Below are 20,866 nucleotides of genomic sequence, written 5' to 3'. Positions count from 1 at the left end.
AAAAAAAAAAAAAATTTACATATTATAGCAAAAATAATAACTTCCTTGCTTATCAATGAGAGATGATATGCTATTAAAGTTGTTGTATAATTTGACCTTATACTAATTTGATTTAGAAAATGTAATTAATATTCTTGGATGTCATTCTTTGGTTAGAATATATATTTTTTCAAGAAAAGAGAATAGCTTTACTAATGCAGTGTAGTTATGGGAAGGATCATACTTGACATGCTATAAATTGTGTCATATATTGTGAATGTTGATATAGTAATCAAAGAGATTTTCTTAAAACTTGTGTTCTGAAAATTATTTTAGAAAGTAAAATGAAAGTTAACACCCATAACTTTCCAACAGAGAATTGCAAACCATAATTATACTTTGAATCATATTTGAAAAAGACCTGTGATCTCTGTGTATCTTTGAGATAATGTCATATAATGTTCAAAATTTTGTCATTACTTCTTCAATCTGAACTACAAGAAATAATTAAGAAAGAACACATATGATATGGATTTAGCAAAGTCAGTGATGCATGACAGCAGAGGCTTTTTATTGATTTATGTATTTCAACTTTATGTCATATTTCTACAGAAATAAGGAAACTTATTATTTGCCAAAATGCCAAATGATTAGGTCGTTCTTTCTTTCATTTAATAAATATTTGTGGATCACTATATCAGATATTAATATGTTTCTCAAGGAGTTCGCAGTCTATTTTAGAGAAGACGACGCAGAATGAGAATTAAATGATATTCATTGAGTGCCTAGTAGAGTTTGATGCTTGATGTTTTCATGTTTTTTGTCTGTTTAAGATGTGAGATGAAATGAATTCCTAATACAATGTAGTAAATGGAAAGATGGTTGTACAAGCTGCTTTATGAGTGAAGGGGACAAATAGCTTCTACTTTACATCATCATGAGAGGCTAAAGGATGAGGTGAATGTATGTTAGGTCTTTCAGTAATAAAGTAATTATTACGGCGGGGGGAGACACAATGATTTTCTTTGTATGTGAATGTTAGGCATGTAGTTTGATAAAGATAATGTGATTTATTTAAACAACATCAATCAGAATGTTAAATCTAGTTTTAGGCTTTAAAATGACATCCAGCACATCATGCATGCAATCAAGTTTCAGTATAATTTATTGTTAGTTTTTAAATGGATATAGACTTTATTTGATACAGATATATTAAAAACTCTTATCCCAAACTTTTATATTTTTAAAATATCTCGAGTTAAAAGCAATATGAATAATAATGATACACCTGGCTAGGAAAGTGAAGCTACCTGGCTATCATACCATGAAGCTATGAAACACCATTAATAAATTGATAGTCTATGACTTTGATGAAACTAACATTGTCTTCAGTTTTCTAAGAACAGCACATAACTTCTGGGAATAATCTTTTCCAATAAATCTTTGTATTATTCTTCAGCAGAACTTCCAATAACCAAATAAAGTCATTTGGCAATGTAACTGCCTGTAATTCCAACTGTTTTGTGACCAAATATTTCAAAGTCAGTTGAGTGAATATGACAATAAACAATAATTTAAATAACACAAACATTCAGAAGAATAGCATTTGAATGCAGAGTAGAGTATCAACTTATACCTTGAGGAGAATGTATGTGTGAAACTGTGAAAAGTCATTCAAACAATCTATATTCCAGATCAGCACTGTGTTCTTTTCTGTAATTATCAGTGATAAGTGTGTCTTTGCATTTCACTATTTTTCTTGCAAACTATTAATAATGCTGTCATGTATTTTTTCTTGCCCTCTGTTCAGATTTTCTTTGGATCGCCATACTGACCTTGACAGGATCTTTAACATTCATTCTGGAAATGGATCCCTTTATACTTCAAAACCTCTTGACCGTGAACTATCTCAGTGGCATAATCTTACTGTTATAGCTGCTGAAATTAGTAAGATGAATTTCATGTATATAACATATATTTAAATATGTTTATATTTATATATTTTATGTATTTTAACATTTTATAGGTTTTATTTTATATTAAAAATAATTCTCGTTGGACAGGTGAACTGTAATTTTCTCAACACTTATCTTTTCTTCAATATTTCCTACATCTATATATGGAGGTATACCTATACGTATTGGTAAAAGATGCAAAAATTTTATCTCTGCCTTTTTAGAGTTTTTGACTGAGTCTCATCATAATATTAATATAAAACAGATTAACAGAACAAAGCATTTAATATAAATTATACATGACACAGGAGCTCTCATAAAGAAATAAAGACCCAATAAAGTGGCATAACTGATTTTTTTTTTTTTTTTTTTTTGCTGGGATGACAAAGAGAGGCAATTGTACAAAGTAATTAAATGTATATGGAGAGTGCAAATGAAGATAAAAATTATGTTAGCAAAATCTCAATCCGTTAGTATGGAATATTCTTGGCCTTGCTTCCCATTATTTGATGATAAGAATGTTACTTTTCTTCTGGTATAGGGAAGACATCTTCTATCTGGGGGTTTTATCTCCTGCTTTCAGGAAGGAAAGGGAAGGGACAGAGCACCTTTCTTGCATCTGCTTTTTGTTTTTTTTTTTAAGTATCTTTAGCTCAAAATAATCTCTATGCCAAAATGGCACATTTTGCCACTCTTCAGTATGTATCAATGTATATTTATTATTAACTAATAAAAATGAGCTAGAATTAGAGACTAAAGATATGATCATTTGGGGAAAAATAAAAGTATTAAATTTGTCACTTGCACACTAATAATTAGGATCTATGCTAAATGCTGGGTTATATGTTACAATTTAATCTTATCAACAAACATGTAGGTAGATATTACTACTTCATTTTTACAGATGAGGAATCCAGATATATATTGTTAATCAGAGTTAACATTAATCCTATATGCCAGGTGTCTTTCTAAAAAAAAATGTTCTTCTAGTATTTTGATTAACCTCATTTAACAGAGAAGATACTAAGGCTCTGGGACTTTTAGTAACTTGCTCAAAGTTATAATATCAGAGGTAGCACAACTGAGATTTCAAATCTTGTCATTTCTGGATCCAATACTTAGTTCCAAAGCTAACTGATAAAATTTTATTCACTAAAGCCTGACATATTCAAGCTGTATTTGTCTCTAATTGTGAAAGTTTTAGCCCATACTGGGACAATTCGTGGAGCCCATTGTAATATGAGAATGTCAGGTGCTTGTTAAAAGTAAATTAAGAAATGTAAGATGGGGCATTAAACAAGCATAAGTCTCTTTTGAGGGTGAAGCCCTGCGCAACTGCTTGGGTTACATGCCCATGAAGCCAGTCCTGCCACCACACCTATCTGCAAACCTGTTCAGATTTTCTAGTTCCCATATTGTGATGTATATGGTGTAGAGCAACTCTTGAACTGTTTTTAAAATAGGCATTAATTAGAGACAGAATTATTGTTAAAAAATTAAGCCCATAAATTTTAAATCTGTAATACTAAGCTGAATCCACAAACTCATATCAAGGTCAAGTTATTTATTTGAAGTAACCACTACAGGCTTTGGAAGGCAAAGCATTGGGTGGGGATGAATCACCAAGTGTCCCAGAACAATTGAATTCGGCGAGACAGATCATCAGCAATGAAATCAAAGCTTCAGGACAAAGTAACAGATTTAGCATCTTTCTTACATCTGCCCCTGAAATACAGATTAATCTCAAATGATCCATTTTTTTCCATAGTGAGATATAAATGTCTGTGCCTTTTAAGGCTAACTAAATATTTTCAAGTTTTTCTTTTAAGGAAAGCTTTGATTTCTGTATCTGTAGCCACATCTCCATAGTAAGATGGACCTAACATGATCCAATCTGATCATTTCAGAATCATGATTGTACTCTCTGCTAATTCAGTATCCTTATTCAGGCCCAGTGAGCAAAGAATTGCATTTTCCTTTTCAGATCGTTTGAGAGATTTAACTTCTAAAGCTAGTTGAAGTAATTACAATTCTGTAAAAAGCTAAGCCAATTACTTCTTTTTATAAAGGACTAAATCTATTTTTTGCCCTTAAGTAAAATCAATCTGTACAACAACTGCCAGAAATGCCTACCTGCCAAACCACAGAGTCAGGATCTCATTGTTCTGTTCTGGGTACTGAATGCAATGAGGATGAGAGGGAAACAGCATATAGGGAATTTTTTCTACTAGACTTTAAACACTGGCTTTACAGTAAGTGTGTCATACACCACACTCTGAGCAGGAAAGAATGACATTTAAATGTACTTCTTACCAATATGTTGTAAGACCTTGCCTCTAACCATTTAATTCCACATTCCGTATCAAGATATCACAACATATGGCAGGCACTACTCCAGGTAACTATTTAGTGCATTGTATCATGGAATAACTCCTCTTTTTCTTCTTCAAAAATATTTGGAAATGCCATGTAGAGAACAAAACATCTAAAATTAAGGTAACAATCAATGTCTTAATAATAAACTTGGGATTTTAGGGTATGTTTGTTATAGAAACCAAAAAGTACCCCTCACTATATCTGAAAACTGGACTATCATCATTGTGATGCATTCTGAGGACAATGGAACTAAGCTTACGACTAAAGGACTCCATTATTTACACCATAGTTCTTATTCATAAATTCTTACCCAAAGCAGGTAAAACAGTTATATTTTTTCAAAGCCTGTGATTTCTGGATAATGATTTAAACTTTGTTTGGAGGGACGAAAAGGCTCATGGACGCATAGTCATGGCTTCACCTTAGGACATACATTTTAAGATCCTTTATTGCTGATACATTTTTGCTACTGAAATGTTTCCCTGAAGGACTTTGAGAGAAACTCAGGTGGTAAATATATGCCAGCTGCTATTCAGTCTGATTCTTCCTTGGAACACTTTATACTTTCATTTATACATAAGCAACAGCATCTGCTAGCAAAAAAGATTAGTGTAAGCACTGTTTTTTGAATAGGTGACTCCAGGCCTGATGCATTACAAAGCACATTCATCCCTGTGGATTTAGCTTTTGATTTTAAGAACCTTGAGTTATTTGTAAAGACACTGGAGAATTTCTATATTGTGTTACGGAAGGGGCTGATGATGCAAGTTTTTAGATAGGAAAGTTTTGTCTCTCCTGGCTCCTGTGGCATCATTAGAAAGTGAATTGTTACCAAGAAGGGTTATTTTTATGTCAAGACTTTCTATTGAAAGGAAAAATTTTGCTTATGTCCAATCACTACATAATTAGGTTAAAAAGCACATTCCAGAAAATATGGAAGAAGCATACCTTCTCACTTTTCTCCATAGCAGCAAGTAGACAGTGAAAGATCCATTTGTAGAGAACACTGTGCCTCTGGGTATTAGCAAATGGTCTAGGCATAGAGGAAGCGGGAAATAAGGAGATAGCATTTTTCTCCTTTTTTTTTTCCTCCTCTCTCCACTTCTTCCCAAATGCACAACTCTTCAGATTCACATGAATGGTAGGAAGGCTAAAAATGTGTTTTTATTAGGTGGATACTTTATGTGGAGAAAACATAAGTTCTTAAGTTACATAAGAAAGTGAAGAAGATATCACAATGATAGTAAAGATGGTGGTAATGATTATGGTCAATACACATTGAGTCCTGATCATTGATACTCTCGTAAGAACTTCTCCTGCATTAACTCCTCATTTTCCAAGTAGCTCCGTGAGATTAAAGATTCTACTTTGATTTATATAGAGTAAACTAAGACATTAAGCAGATGGAGTAAACTGGCCAAACTAACATGGCAAATGAGTGGTGAACTTGAGAATCAAAGCAGCAGCTCATGGGATTACAGGCACGGTGGCTCATGCCTGTAATCCCAGCACTTTGGGAGGCCGAGGTGGGTGGATCATGAGGTCAGCAGATCGAAACCATCCTGGCCAGCAAGGTGAAACCTGTCTCTACAAAAAATACAAAAATTAGCTGGGCATGGTAGCTCATGCCTATAATCCCAGCTACTCAGGAGGCTGAGGCAGGAGAATCTATTGAACCAGGGAATTGGATGGAGGTTGCAGTGAGCTGAGATTGTGCCACTGCACTCCAGACTGGTGACAGAGCAGGACTCTGTCTCAAATTAAAAAAAAAAACAAAAAGCAGCATCTCAGTTTGACTCCAGGGCCTGAACTCTAAACCTCATGGTACACTAACAAGTGTATAATGTGCAATAACATATTAGCAAATAAGAAGTTAGAACCTGATAACTGAATTCATGCGGGTTCAGAAGACTGTGGTAAGACTTAAAAGGAGCTGTGAAGAAAGGATATAGCTTAAATTTTCTCTTGCAAAGAGGAAGGAAATTTAAATACACTTCAACTCTGTCTGCCTTTCTTTATACTATTTCAGCCTTTAACTATATCCCTGTTAAGTAGTCTGTGCTTATATATCATTATTTAAAGTGCTGATTTTAATATTGCAATAACATTTAATTATATGAAGAGAACTGGGGGTATAAATTATTTTTGGTGGTAATATGCTTCCTATTTGTATGTGACAATATATTTTACCTTTGTATCTGAAAATTATTTAGATTACTTTAAAACATCAGATACATTTTACAAGGCTAAATAATATCCACAGCCCATGTTGGTTGAGACCATTTAATAAGGTTGTTGCTGACCCAAGCTATTCTGCTACTGTTTTGTTTCCTTTTCAGCTAATTATATTATTTATTACATTATATCGCTCTTCAGCTTCACTTTTCCAAAATTTACACAGAAGTTTAACTGTATCCAAAGACAGAGCTATTGACATCATAAAAGCTGATGAATATAACCTGAATTTAAAATGTAAACACACTCTCAGATAGCATAAGTGCCTAGAAAAATCTGTAATAGAGAAAATGCAATTATAACTCATACAAGGTTGTTACTCAAAGCTAAGCTAAACTAAGAGGCATTTATATTTTTATTAATTTACATATCAAAACAAGTTTGAAAATGCATCTTTTTTTTTTTCCTTTTTGAGATGGAGTCTCATTCTGTCACCCAGGCTGGAACGCAGTGGTATGGTCCTGGTTCACCACAACTTCTGCCTCCTGGGTTCAAGTAATTCTCCTGCCTTAGCTTCCCAAATAGCTGGGATTGAAGGTTCTTGCCACAACTCCTGGATAATTTTTGTGTTTTTTATAGAGATGGGGTTTCACCTTGTTGGCCAGTCTGGTCTCGAACTCCTGACCTCAAGTGATACACCTGCCTGGGTCTCGCAAAATGCTAGGATTGCAGGCATGAGCCATCATGCCCAGCCAGAAATGCATCTTTTTATGTGAAAACTGTGATGCTGTTGATTTCAGCATTTGTAGCAAAGGTGTGATTAATATGCTATTTCTTACTACTGAGCTAATTTGTGACAATAGATTGTAATGCAAAATTGAGCTAGAGTGTTGTGATGGTGCCAGCAATGACTCTATTAATAAAATACTTAATCTTCATATTTCATCATGAATTTTCCAACTAACTTGTAAAGTAAGTAGCCATAGAGTAAAATTTTCAAACAGAAAGTTAAGAGCAGTTGTTGAAATACATTTTGGTGATAAGAGTAGTCACAGAAGTAGGTTTTATTATAATAATTACCACTTAGGAGTGAATGACCTTGGACAAGTTACTAATTTATGTAAAACTATTTATTCATCCCCAAAATAGGTAATGATTAAATGATATTATGAAGTATAACAAGGATTTAATAAATAAGTGTTCTTATTTTATATATTTGGACAATAAGGACACAAATACAATGTGAACTCAATTATACTGGCTTGTACTTTTAACATGATTTTCCAAAATAATAGTAGTTCCCTTGTTCCCAGTAATAACTGAAGTCATGGCTACTTAATTAGGCTCTGCAGTAATTTTCTTTATTGCATTTGCTCATTACATTAGTAGAATGATTGCAATGCTTATTTGTATGTGGGCACTTAATATCCACAGGATGCCTATATAAATTAAATTTGATGCACAAATGTGTCTTCCTAAACAAAATTTTGCTTCCCCTTTTCTAGACAATCCCAAAGAGACAACACGCGTGGCTGTTTTTGTGAGAATTTTGGATGTTAACGACAATGCCCCACAGTTTGCCGTGTTCTATGACACTTTTGTGTGTGAAAATGCCAGACCAGGGCAGGTAAGTACCTACAGGATTAAAACTGCGGAAACATTTTAACTGCATGCAAAATATTTCCTTTTCAAAATCCTGAGAGAAAAGAATTCACAGGGACAGAAACACTCCTATACAGTCCCAATACTATCATTTTTAAAAACAGTAACTGCTGTTTTTAAAAGGGAAAATATCTTTAAAAGCCATATACCAGGTTTCATATTTCCTTTGTAAAGTTCTAATGCATGGATAAAATTGTATTTTGGCCACAAAAGTTGAAATACAAGAGGAAATACCTACTTTTAAAACTTTCAAAAACGAAGACAGGCAAACCCCTAAAACCCCCTGCTGTGTCATTAAATAAATACTGCAACCTGCTAGAGAGATGAGAGATGAATGCTGCGGAAAACTAGAGACAAATGTATGGGAGCAGCAGAATATTGAATCACTATTCTGATGTATGCAGCTATGGCTTTGAAGCAGGGCAGCAGAGTTCGCTTCTTAGACTTACGCATTGCATTTCATCATTACAGCAACATGTGAAGTGCTTAATGACTTGGTTTTAGTCCTTTAAAACATTTTTTGTACATCAGCTTTGTTTATAATTCTGTAAGTCTTTTCCTCAGTGGGCTCATTTTGTTGATTGAAAAGCTCCAGTGTATATGGCTGAAAGAGAATGCTCTTAATTGGTTTGAGTGCTATCTTCACAGAGGAAGCTGCGTGGTATAAATGATAATTGGGAATCGAATGTGTTTTATTAAAAAAAAAAGGAACCATCATGAAATTGTATTATGTTTTGACATTATTTGATACTCTTTATAAACATCAATGTCATTGTTACATTTTTATGCAAATTATATTGTGGAATAATTCAAATTCTTCCTTTTGAAGATTCTAACAAGAATTCAATAGCCTGTCTGTTGTTTGAATATGGTAAAATTGCTGCAATTTGATTCTTTTTTTTTTTTTTACTTGAAAATGTTATGGAAATGTTTAATTTGGAATATTTAAATGACTTAGCCGTTTCCCACTTACTACTTAATGAAACAGTGCACGCCCCAAAAATACCATTCCAAATCGTCCTCTGCTTGGCAGGCTCAGCATGATATAAGCTGAAATCTTTTCTCTAAGAGATAAATTACCCACTTTGCCACTGCCGCATACATTGCTCCCTCTATGGTTATTCTATTTGATTTTCAAAAGATATCTTTTCAGAGCGTTCAAGTCATTATAAATACTGATTTACAAATGTATTCAAAATATACAAAATAGAAAGTATGTTTGTTTATTTTCCTTCTGCCTATTTTCTTTTTAACTCTAACTGGCTGACAACTTTTCTATCCCTTTTGGACATTTTAAAAACAGCTGGCATATTGAAGGCAAATCAAATAAAAGATGATTTCAATAAAAAGGGATTTAGCCTGCCTTGACCGACTTGATAGGAAGAGGATGATTAATATTTTCTGTGGAATTGGCTGTGTGTGCAGTAGCTTCCCATACAAGCAATTTGTAGTAAGACCAGTTTGTTAGATGTCAGGTTGGTCTCATAGGCTGAAAAATGCCTTGCTTAAACTAAGCAGTTATATATTTAGTGATGAAATTCTAGGTTATGACATCCTAGCAGACAAAATCAAAGTGGTAATTTGATAAAATTCTTCAGAGCCTTTTTAACGTTAATTTGTTAGCTCTGACTCCCCTTCTAGGAAAGCAGAAGAATGTCAGGATTTCTAGGTGTGCTTTAGTTTTTTACAGAGTATCTCAGTCCACCCAGCACTCCCCTGAATTAAGCGCTCATTACGAATAGCACTTAGAGCACCAACATGTTTTGGTTTGTGGACAAAATGAGGTGACAGAAATAAAACTCATGGCCATCCCTCCTCCTTTCTATTCCCTACTCTTGCCTATTTTCTGATCTAAGGGTAGAATATTTCCTTAGAAATGTAACTTTTAGCTGATGTAATATTAGTAGTCCCCTCTGGTGCCTGAACTAGGCTTCTTGACCCTTCCCCTTTTCCATCTCAGAGTCAGAGGACTTCAACATAAGGGAGGACAGAGGGCTGGCTGTTTATGTTTTTCCTTCTATCTTGTCTCACTCATTCTTACTCCTGCAGTCAATAAAATACATTTTGAATAAATAAAATACATTTTAATAATTTTAATCCTTATGGAAAGGATTTAATATCACAGATTTCCCAAGGTGTCTCTCTAGGGAGATATGCTGTTTCTATTTCCCTTCAATAGTATCTAAGTGACTTATCAAGCCACATCTCAACTATCAACAAATATCAAACCAAATAGCAAATAAGCCTTTATGAAGCCAAAAATATCCCATTACATATTTTCCATAGAATGATCCTTATTACTTCCCTAACAACTGAAAAGCATGCATTTTACCAGCAAAAAGGAAATGTTCTCATTAACAGAAAGTTCAAGTCTTCCCACAGGAAAAGCTAAAACATATTAAAACTTAACCAGTTTTTGGCCGAGCGCGGTGGCTCACGCCTGTAATCCCAGCACTTTGGAAGGCCGAGGCGGGTGGATCATGAGGTCAAGAGATCAAGACCATCCTGGTCAACACGGTGAAACCCCGCCACTAAAAAAAAAAAAATACAAAAAATCAGCTGGGCATGGTGGCGGGTGCTGTAGTCCCAGCTACTCAGGAGGCTGAGGCAGGAGAATTGCCTGAACCCAAGAGGCGGAGGTTGCGGTGAGCCGAGATCGCGCCATTGCATTCCAGCCTGGGTAGGGAGCGAAACTCTGTCTCAAAAAAAAAAAAAAAAAAAAAAAACTTAACCAGTTTTTAACATCATATATCATAAAACCCATTGTCTCAGACACCATAATAGTATGATCACTGAAACATTCCTCAAGTTGATTTAAGATTATTTTAGAATAGCTCAGTTAAAATGTAAATCAATTATATTGTTGCTAAGGAGATAAAATGTAAATGACTTATCTGTACACTTTTCTTCATGTGCTCAAAATGAATACTGGAAATCACTAGTTTTTGTTTGTTTCCTAATTATGGCAAACTCTTTTGCTGGAAATGGATCAAAATGAGTGTCTCCAGGACAAAAAAGAAACAGTGGATGCTTACAGAGAGCCAGGGAAAATAATTTTATCTCCTTGTTGCCGAGTTATTATGTCTGTTACCAGTCATTACAGCACATTTACCAAAACAAAAGCACTGCGATTTTTAATATATGGTGAAAATGGAAAGAAAAACTTCATTGAGAGGTAAATTCTGGATATGAAGAAGTTGAACACTAGAAGTAATGTCTTAAGAAAAAAAAAAGAAACTATTATCTTGTAAAGGATGTAAGTGCCTCCATCTGCAATAGAGACATCTTCAGGTCATAAAAATATATTGTAATATGATATAGATTCTGCAACATATGATTCCATTTTGTTTGTATCATCACTGTGAGTTTGACTTACTCCTTTTACAATATTCAATGAAAATGTATAAATTAACTACTGATCTTTAAATCAATAGTACTATAATATTTGATTAAAATAATGTTTTAATTAATGATTTTAATGTTAATTTTTATAATTTCTTAGAGATATATGTAAAGATGTCACCATTTGGTTTTTGAACTGCATTATTTTGATCCATAAAAATAAATTGAAATTATATTTTGTACATTTATTTTGAGAGAAAATATACAGTTGCAAATGTGTATTTACTTTGAGACATTTGAATTTCCATTTTCAAAGGCTATTAGTCTTATTTTTACATTTCCATCACTTTTTGTGTCTGTATGTGAATGTTAAAATATTAATCTCAGTGCCTAAGGAGTTCCATTAGTCCACTATCTTTTTGGAAGTTATTCCATTTATGCCATTTTTTCTCTTCAATTATTTTATAAATCACAATTTAAAAAGGAAATCCTTGAGAATATATTTGACAGACAAGAAACCAGTCAAGAAATATTTTTTCATTGAATTGACACATCTTAAGTAGTATTAGCTAACAATATTTTGACTTCTTTCATTAATTTTAATAGATATATACTCTTGTTTTTTAATAATTATTGCTTGTATTTAATCTTAAGTTCCAATTAAAATTTAGTCAAATAATTATGTTGCTGTTTTTAAAATATGCTTTTAAAATGATTCAAAGTTTTAAATTATTTTTTTCTTGCTGCTTATTTCTGGGATATAAATATAAATCTTTGGTCCATTTACATTTCTTGTATTCTTTTGAAATAAATGGTTAGGGCTGTAATTAAATAGGCTACTGCCACAAATGTATCACATTTTATTGCTATAAGACACTTAAAAAGAAAAGTAATCTAATACAGATAATTGTAATAATTTCTTTACTTCTTGTAACTTTTTACATAATATTTTTAACTTAAATCACTTGTTAAACCAACAAAATATCAGCAACAAATATTTCCACTCAACATCCACACAGCATTGAGTTAATGAAGTAAAAAGTATATTCCTCTTAGTTAAGCATAAATTTGACTACATAGGCATCAGTGTATTTATTTAACAACTTTTGAGGCTGTTTTAAAAATTAAAACGTAAAAAATATAAATTTTATTATAAATATAAGTTAAAGAACAACATGCAAAAAAACTACCTATTACGCATGTATACATTTTACATACATATTTGTATATGAGTTAATCATATAATATGTGCAAAGCAGTGATCTGATTATGTATTAGGGGCTACACTGTCAACTTTGCTACCATATAGCTTCTTATGCTTTTTCTTACAGTAAAATCAGTCAGAATTTACCCTTTTAAAATAACTCCCACATAATATACATATGTTGAATTTTTAAAATATAATTTTATTGAAAGTGTAAATTGAACTTTGACTGTCGAAGTTTATAACAATGTTTAAGACTGTTAAAAAGTAATATATAATATTACCTATAAAATGTCTACATTCCTCAACCATTTTTCACTGTATTTTTGGGAAGAAACAGAGCACAGTCACAACAATTTCCTAAATTTTTCTGATATTAGACAAATTCTTCCAGATCAATGTGTAAATGCATATAAAATCTCAGTTTGTGCTATATCTAAATTGACAAAACCTCAAAGAATATAATATTTTCCTTTAGCATTTTGAAGCAAAGGATATGATCCAAGAGAGATAGAGATGAGAGGCAGAGATCATTAAAATCGGTGTAATAATTAAAAGATGGATTAACTCAAAGATACATTCACAAGAAACAGAAGCCAATTATTTTGAAAAACTTTAGACAAAATGAAGATCTTTAAAAAGTACAGATTATACCCATGGATAAGAGATATATTGAGATGTATTTTTCTTTCTCTGCAGCTAATACAGACGATAAGTGCAGTAGACAAAGATGACCCTTTAGGTGGACAGAAATTTTTTTTCAGTTTAGCTGCTGTCAATCCAAACTTCACTGTACAGGATAATGAAGGTAAATTTTAGAACCTGTTCACTATGACTTATGATGACATAAACAGGCAATTTCGCTAATATAACCATTGCAATATATATGCCATATCTATTTATTGAACTGAGTTATGCAATTTTGTTTTAATCAGGTATTTAATGATATATTTAGTAAACTCTTCCTTAGCAATGTGTACTCTCTTCAATTTTAAAATAATAAAATATGTGAAAAAGGTATTTTTATGGATATTAAAGAAATGATTGAGTCTTGAAAAGATTATAAAGGCTGGAAATAATTCTTACAAATAATATAGAACACATAAGGTAGAGAAATAAGTGATTCAGTGAGACTCTTGAGCAGACTTCAGTGAGATTAAGCAGCAGCAGATTCACCAAAGCCAAATATGCATAAGGGAATGAAAAGAAAAGTCAGTCCAAAGGCATTGTTACAAAGGTGCTGTTGCAATGGCAAGATATAATGTTTCTTGAAGGGCTTTTTTTTACTTTGTTATTGATTTAAACCATGCAACAATGTGTGAAATTTAGCTAATTCATTTTCTTCATGAATATGGAATTGTGTGTTCTGTATATGTGTAAGCACACGCACAGATGCACATAAATTTAAAAATATACTTTTAGTATGACTTTTCTCTTAGTATGCAAAATAAGTTTTTTGAAAAGAGAAAAGCCAATTGTTATCATCTGTGTCATCTTGGCAAATGATTTACTTATAAAAATTTACCGCTTTGGGAACAGTACTGAGGAATTACATGAAACCCTAACAAATAAACAATATATAGTATATTTCTAAAACTAATTATTTGTCTTATCTCTATATTAATTGCATTGTACTTATTTTTTAGAAAAATGTATATCAATTTTATATTTTACATAAATATGTTTTTATTTATATGTTAAACTTTGGTTATCACATTGAGAAAAATTTACTATCCCAAACCATTTGTAAATTTTAAATTTTATTTTAGATAATACTGCCAGAATCTTAACCAGAAAAAATGGATTCAATAGACATGAAATCAGTACCTATCTCTTGCCTGTGGTGATATCAGACAACGATTACCCAATTCAGAGCAGCACAGGCACCCTGACCATTCGAGTGTGCGCTTGTGACAGTCAAGGTAACATGCAGTCCTGCAGTGCTGAAGCCCTGCTCCTCCCTGCCGGCCTCAGCACTGGGGCCTTGATCGCCATTCTCCTCTGCATCATCATTCTACTGGGTAAGAAACCTAAAACACAACGGGAGCATTCTCTAGGCTTTTTACTTTAGTATGTTTTTGAAGAAGAATTGTTGCTATTAAAATACCACCCCCCAAAACCAACCCCAAGTTTTATGGTAGACATAAATTATGTGATATTCTTTATGTTAAAATATTTTATTTGATCAGAATATATAAAGAATTTTTGTAGCAGTAGTAGTAATCGTGAAACTTTACCTAATGGGGCCTAGAATTCATTCAAATGTGAATCAAAATATGTAGAAAAAAACAACTGTCTTTTCACCACATTGCAGTAAACAAAGGAAATGGCAAGAAAAATGAACGCAGAATGGCTTGTGTAGGAGCTTGGAAATTTGAGAGACAAAATTCTTGCTAGTCATGCTGAATGTTCTGATGGAATTAAGTGATATTTGAAACCTAGGTCCAGTGAATAAATGAAAGGAGAAGCATCAAAGGCCAGGACTCCAAATAGTTTATTGGTGGCCCATACTTTCCTCCTGAGTTATGTAGTAACAGAGTCTGTGGCAATGGTTCTTCTGGAACATCCTCCAGACAGTAATCAAATAGGAGTTGGAAGAGATGTAAGAGAATTGTAGGGTCTCAAACTCCAGCTTTGGAAGGTGGACATTAATTAATCTCTATAAGACANAAAAAAAAAAAAAAAAAAAAAGACAAAGGTTAAATTGATAGCATTTGTTAGAAAAGCAATTCAAAACCTTCCTATAGAAGCACTTTCCATAAGTATTTCTATATTCAATAATTGCTAACTTTTCATACATACAAAATAAAGTTGAATAAAAAGATTCAGCATTCATCTTAAATTTTAAAATAATGTAGATGATAATAAATTGTAGTAATATTTTTAAAAATTTATTTATTATACTTTAAGTTCTGGGGTACATGCTCAGATCATGCAGGTTTGTTACATGAGTATACACGTGCCATGGTGGTGGTTTGCTGCATCCATCTCCCTGTCATCTACATTAGGTATATCTCCTAATGCTATTTTTGTCATTATAAAAAGAGAGCACATTTTTATATAAAATTAAGAACTGCAACAATAAAAAAATTGATTAACATTACTTCCATGTTCTTTATTTGACTTGATTATGCCTACTTCATTCTATAGAAGTTTCAAGTTTTCTACTTTTATCATAGCATTTATGCGCTTTTACTCTGTTTTTAAATAACAGAAAGGTAAATTACTTATGACAGATAAATCATTGAATGGATGAATTGAACAATTCTAGATTCGATTTTTGTGTAATTCAGCAAATGAGAACATGCACATTACAAAATATGCATCGTAAAACCTGTTACTATGAAATACAAGCCAGAACAAAATGTTTCTCTGTACCAGAAAGAATACAAACCTCATGTTATTTCATAGAATGAGAATTTGGTATACTTTATTTTTACAATTTGACTTACCATTAATACAACAAACACTGAGGAAAAGTTAATAAATGTGCTTTATAACGGTTGAATCCACAACTGCAAATAGGAATAATATAAATCTTTATTTGGAGGGTTTATACTTTAAATCACATAGAAACTAATTCTATTAAAATATGTAATTAAAACGAAAGTCTCTAGAAAGAATAATATTAATGGCAGCAAGTTTTTAGTATGTGTTTACTGTGTTTCAGGCTCTGTCATTAGCACTTTGCCATGACAAACTTTTTCACTTCACAAAAATTATCTGGCAAGGGTGGTGTTATTATCTTCATGTTATGCATAATGAAACTGAAAATTCAAAATATTAAGAACATTTTCCAAGGTCACATAATTTCTGAGTGGTTGAGCTAAGGTACCTTTGCTATTAGTCAGTGTATACAGAGATTCCCAGTGGAATCTATATTTCCACTTTTACTATGGCCGGATGGAGGCCTCACTGAGTTACATATTCACTGAAATTGTATTAAAATAGATTTTTATCTTTTTCTCCAAACAATGATACTTTATTTCATAATCAAAATAAAAAGTTTTTAACTGCTTTTGAATTAAAATCACGTTAAATATTCCCTCTAGTTTTATTAGTTTAAACCTATTTTTGTGAGTATTTTTGGTACCCTAATCAAAAAGCATTCAAGAAAGAGGGAAATGAACTTGGATTTGGCGCCAATTATAATAAGTTGTCATTATCCTCAACCCTAGAAGGTTTTTGCTGGGTAAAGTCATTTGGCTGATCATAAATAACCTTAGATTTAAAATACTTACAGTTTTTTGTGTACACAAATATATGAATTAAGGCAAAATAAAACGGCATCTTTTCTTAAAAGTTTGAAGAATAAACTTTTTAAAAACTCCCTGCCTATTTACTTTGTAATTACTTGGCCAAGAACACTTACCAATGGATGAAAACTTTCTTTTTTGTAACATTAAAAAAGTTTATTGTTTGCCCTCTCACACAGGTTGAAGACAAACTAGTCTGTGCATTCAATGTTAATAAAAAAGAAAACATAATACCCCTTCATATAATAATACAATAAATTACATACTCTTTAAATGTGTATTCTAAAGAAGCTAAATAAATACTTGTATTAATATTTCTTCATATATATATCCAGTAAGAGTCTTCCTATCCTTTTCTTATCTCATTGAATTCAGTTTTTCCTTCAAATCCTTTTAAAAGTTGAGGATCAAATGTTTGGGGATAATGAGTAAGGGTGAGAAACTCTAATGCAATAAAAAGAATTTGATATTAACTTTCTCATCATTTATGCTATTACCATTGTTATTATGAATATAAGTAGTATTGTTTGTCTCTTATTGAAGTGGGAAAATGTCCTTTTTGAGCAATAAACTTTTCTATTGTGAATCTAGTCAAGATTCATACATTTTTGTATGAATTTTTGGGGGGAGGTAGTTAATTCAATGTTGTAATTTGGGAAATACACTCTTTGCCATCATTTAATCTAACAATTTTTAGGGGTGGGTCTCATGCAAGATATATATTTTCATGGAAACCCTTAGAAATTTCTAAATCCATATAATTCTAAATAACCCATTTTTTTCAATAATTGCAGCATTCTTTTAATGAAGTGACCAAAAAAAAAAAAAAAAAAAAAAAAAAAAAAAAAAAAAAAAAAAAAAAAAAAAAACAGCTATGTAAGTCCATCAGCAAAACTATTTAACCAAAAGTCAGTACTCAATATTTTGTGAAGGATGTTGCTTTTTGCTATTGTGTAAAGGCTTTGAAAAAAGTAAGCTAAATTTTGTCCTTTTAAATTGTCTTGAAGCTGAATTCAGTTTGTGTAGATTTATACAGGCAAATTTTATATAGCATCTTATGTTCCTATTTAATACAAAAGATAAATATTATCTGTATAATGAGGAACCTTCTTAAATGTTCCTAGAAAAATAGATTAAGTGTAAGCCAGTATATTTAAGGAATATTTTACATTGTTTTAAAAATAAATTAGGCACACTGATATTAAACACCCCCTACCCTTGATAAACTCTTCAGCATCTCCCTGACACCTCCCCCAAACTATGGGAAGCACAAAATTGATCTTAAATTCTAACCTGTTATAGAAAGCCTGAGGAACTTAAACCACTTTACAGTACTTCCACTCGTTATGTATAGTATTTTGAACGGACCTCTAATGTATCTCCTTGTCTTTTTTTTCAAGTTATAGTAGTGCTGTTTGCAGCTTTGAAAAGACAGCGAAAGAAAGAGCCTCTGATCTTGTCAAAAGAAGATATCAGAGACAACATTGTGAGCTATAATGATGAGGGTGGGGGAGAGGAGGACACCCAGGCCTTTGATATCGGCACCCTAAGGAATCCTGCAGTCATTGAGGAAAAAAAGCTCCGGCGAGATATTATTCCTGAAACGTTATTTATTCCTCGGAGGACTCCTACGGCTCCAGATAACACGGACGTCCGGGATTTCATTAATGAAAGGCTAAAAGAGCACGACCTTGACCCCACTGCACCTCCATACGACTCCCTTGCAACCTATGCCTATGAAGGAAATGATTCCATTGCTGAATCTCTGAGTTCATTAGAATCAGGTACTACTGAAGGAGACCAAAACTACGATTACCTCCGAGAATGGGGTCCTCGGTTTAATAAGCTAGCGGAAATGTATGGTGGCGGGGAAAGTGACAAAGACTCTTAACGTAGGATGTATGTTCTGTTCAAACAAGAGGAAGTAACTCTACCCACGCTGTCTCCACTCCACAATATTCGATATTCAGGAGCATTTTCCTGCCAGTCAGCACAATTTTTTTTTCCCATTTACTTCTTAATTTGTTCATTAATTACATTAATTCTTTCCTGTAGGATGTCTCATGGAATATATACAACATTTTATTTAATCACTTCCAAGAGCCAAAGCTATGGAAATACAGTGTTGTCCATCTTAGTAAATAAAAGATAATTTCAGAAACATGAACAGGATAGTCCTCCCTTAAGCAACCTCACAAACAAGCCGCTTCTGTTAGATACATGCCCTGCCCATGCAAATGAAGCTTTTAAAAAGGTGAAGAAAACTTTTAAGGTATATCCTGTTCTGTACATTCAATTGAAAAAAATGTACATGTGGTGTTAGTAGGTGTGATATGCAACCTGGTATACAGACATTTGTGCAATTTCATTTCATCAAATTCTATCTGCTAATGTTTTATATTTATATTTTTGTATTTATTTTTAAAAAAATAAACCAGTTTTTACAACTACTTTGTCTGTAGCTTCGTTTTTTCCCTAGGATGGAAGACTTTCCCCCTGAACTCAATATCTTGATACAAAATTACATTACATACGGGTAAGAACACAATGTTATTATCATTAGTATTGAAAGTGCTAAGCAAATTAATATGATTGAGGTAAGAATTATTTTTTTCCAGTAAGTCTTGATATGCTGTGATATGTGGAAAACTCTTCATATTCAAAGTAAAAGCCATTTATGAAACACATAAAAATGTTTCGTTTAAACAAACTTAAAACATGACCATCCTTTCTAAATATACCAAGACGCCAGCGATGCAGTAATTTCATTTTGTTTATATTCACTAAAATTATATCCGAAAGAACAAAACATTTTCTCATTTTTTATGGAATTCATGCCATCAAAGCTTATAGAGAATAATAGTTAAGACAGATTTCAGACTAAAATAATCCTTTAATGGAAAATATACTTACTCCCTATGGTGACTTTGAAAATGCCTACTAATGACAGTAATAATGTTGAATATTCCATTAAGACACAGCATTACAATTATGCCAAGATTTTAAATGCATGATACATTTGTTTGTAACAAAGCCTGCTTTTCTGTCAATGATTCCATTGAAAATAAGAAAATTAAATTAAAAAAATTAAACACTGGCAGCTAATTCCCCAGAGTTCCTAAGAATCATGAAAGTTAGCTGACACTCACTGATTCCAATTCCTTATTTCTCAACTTCCACAACATAATTTATTTTTAAAAGAGTTACTATGTTGGGCATAGACTGGGAAGCCACATTCCCTGCTGAGTATATAGTAAATAATATCAAAGATCTGTGTGCTCTCTACTTAGTGAAAATGCCATACTTTTGTATTGAATCAAGGTGCGGTACTAATGTGTCCTTAATGTAGAATTATTTCAGTCTTATTAAATGGTAATATTTTCCCAACTTCCAGACTGAAAGGGCCCGCATCACATCATGCTAAACACAGATATTTTTGTTTGCATGTTAGTCTGATGATAAAAGAAAAACAGCTGATACATTCTGGTTAAAAATACAGTTGTGCGACAAAGATAAATGATAACACGATTTGGCAGACTTCCTCTTTTCCAAGAACCCATTTCTTTTCACTGAAGGCTAGGTGTCAAAAGGACAAAGTTTAAGGGACAAAAAAGTTTGATCATATGTAATGAACTAAAAGCAGAGAAAATCCTCGATAACCTGAAAGAACTATTCATTAAAAATAAAATCAGTAAACAATGGAAAAATAATAATATAGAGGTTTCTTTGTCAATATAAGGTCTATATTGCACAGAAATTATTCAGTAACAGCTATCTTATTTGTTGATATTGAAAGTGCTATGTTAAAATTAATTGGTGATGCTGAAATTTAAAATGTGTGCCTATAATTACCTGCTTAAACTCAGTAATTTCCCTGACATTATGCCCTCCCAAAGGAATGCCCAATATATAGATTG

At 32.4% G+C, this 20,866-nt stretch overlaps 1 protein-coding gene across 1 annotated transcript in view; it reads left to right on the top strand.

The window, feature by feature from the left end:
• Window positions 1-19,400, top strand: part of LOC108284334 (cadherin-10) — a 163,419-nt gene extending 144,019 nt beyond the window's left edge. The window contains exons 8-12 of the mRNA XM_017501015.2: window positions 1,790-1,926; window positions 7,991-8,112; window positions 13,393-13,501; window positions 14,463-14,714; window positions 18,350-19,400. Of these exons, the coding sequence (XP_017356504.1) occupies window positions 1,790-1,926; window positions 7,991-8,112; window positions 13,393-13,501; window positions 14,463-14,714; window positions 18,350-18,840 (1,111 nt within the window). The 3' untranslated portion in view covers window positions 18,841-19,400. The remainder of the gene's footprint in view (window positions 1-1,789; window positions 1,927-7,990; window positions 8,113-13,392; window positions 13,502-14,462; window positions 14,715-18,349) is intronic.
• The last annotated feature ends 1,466 nt before the right edge of the window (window positions 19,401-20,866 follow it).

The sequence above is a fragment of the Cebus imitator genome, unplaced genomic scaffold (assembly GCF_001604975.1).
Source record: "Cebus imitator isolate Cc_AM_T3 unplaced genomic scaffold, Cebus_imitator-1.0 Scaffold276, whole genome shotgun sequence".
Classification (NCBI taxonomy): domain Eukaryota; kingdom Metazoa; phylum Chordata; class Mammalia; order Primates; family Cebidae; genus Cebus; species Cebus imitator.
Note: the sequence above shows the minus strand (reverse complement) of the source record. Positions and strands in the feature narration are given on the sequence as shown.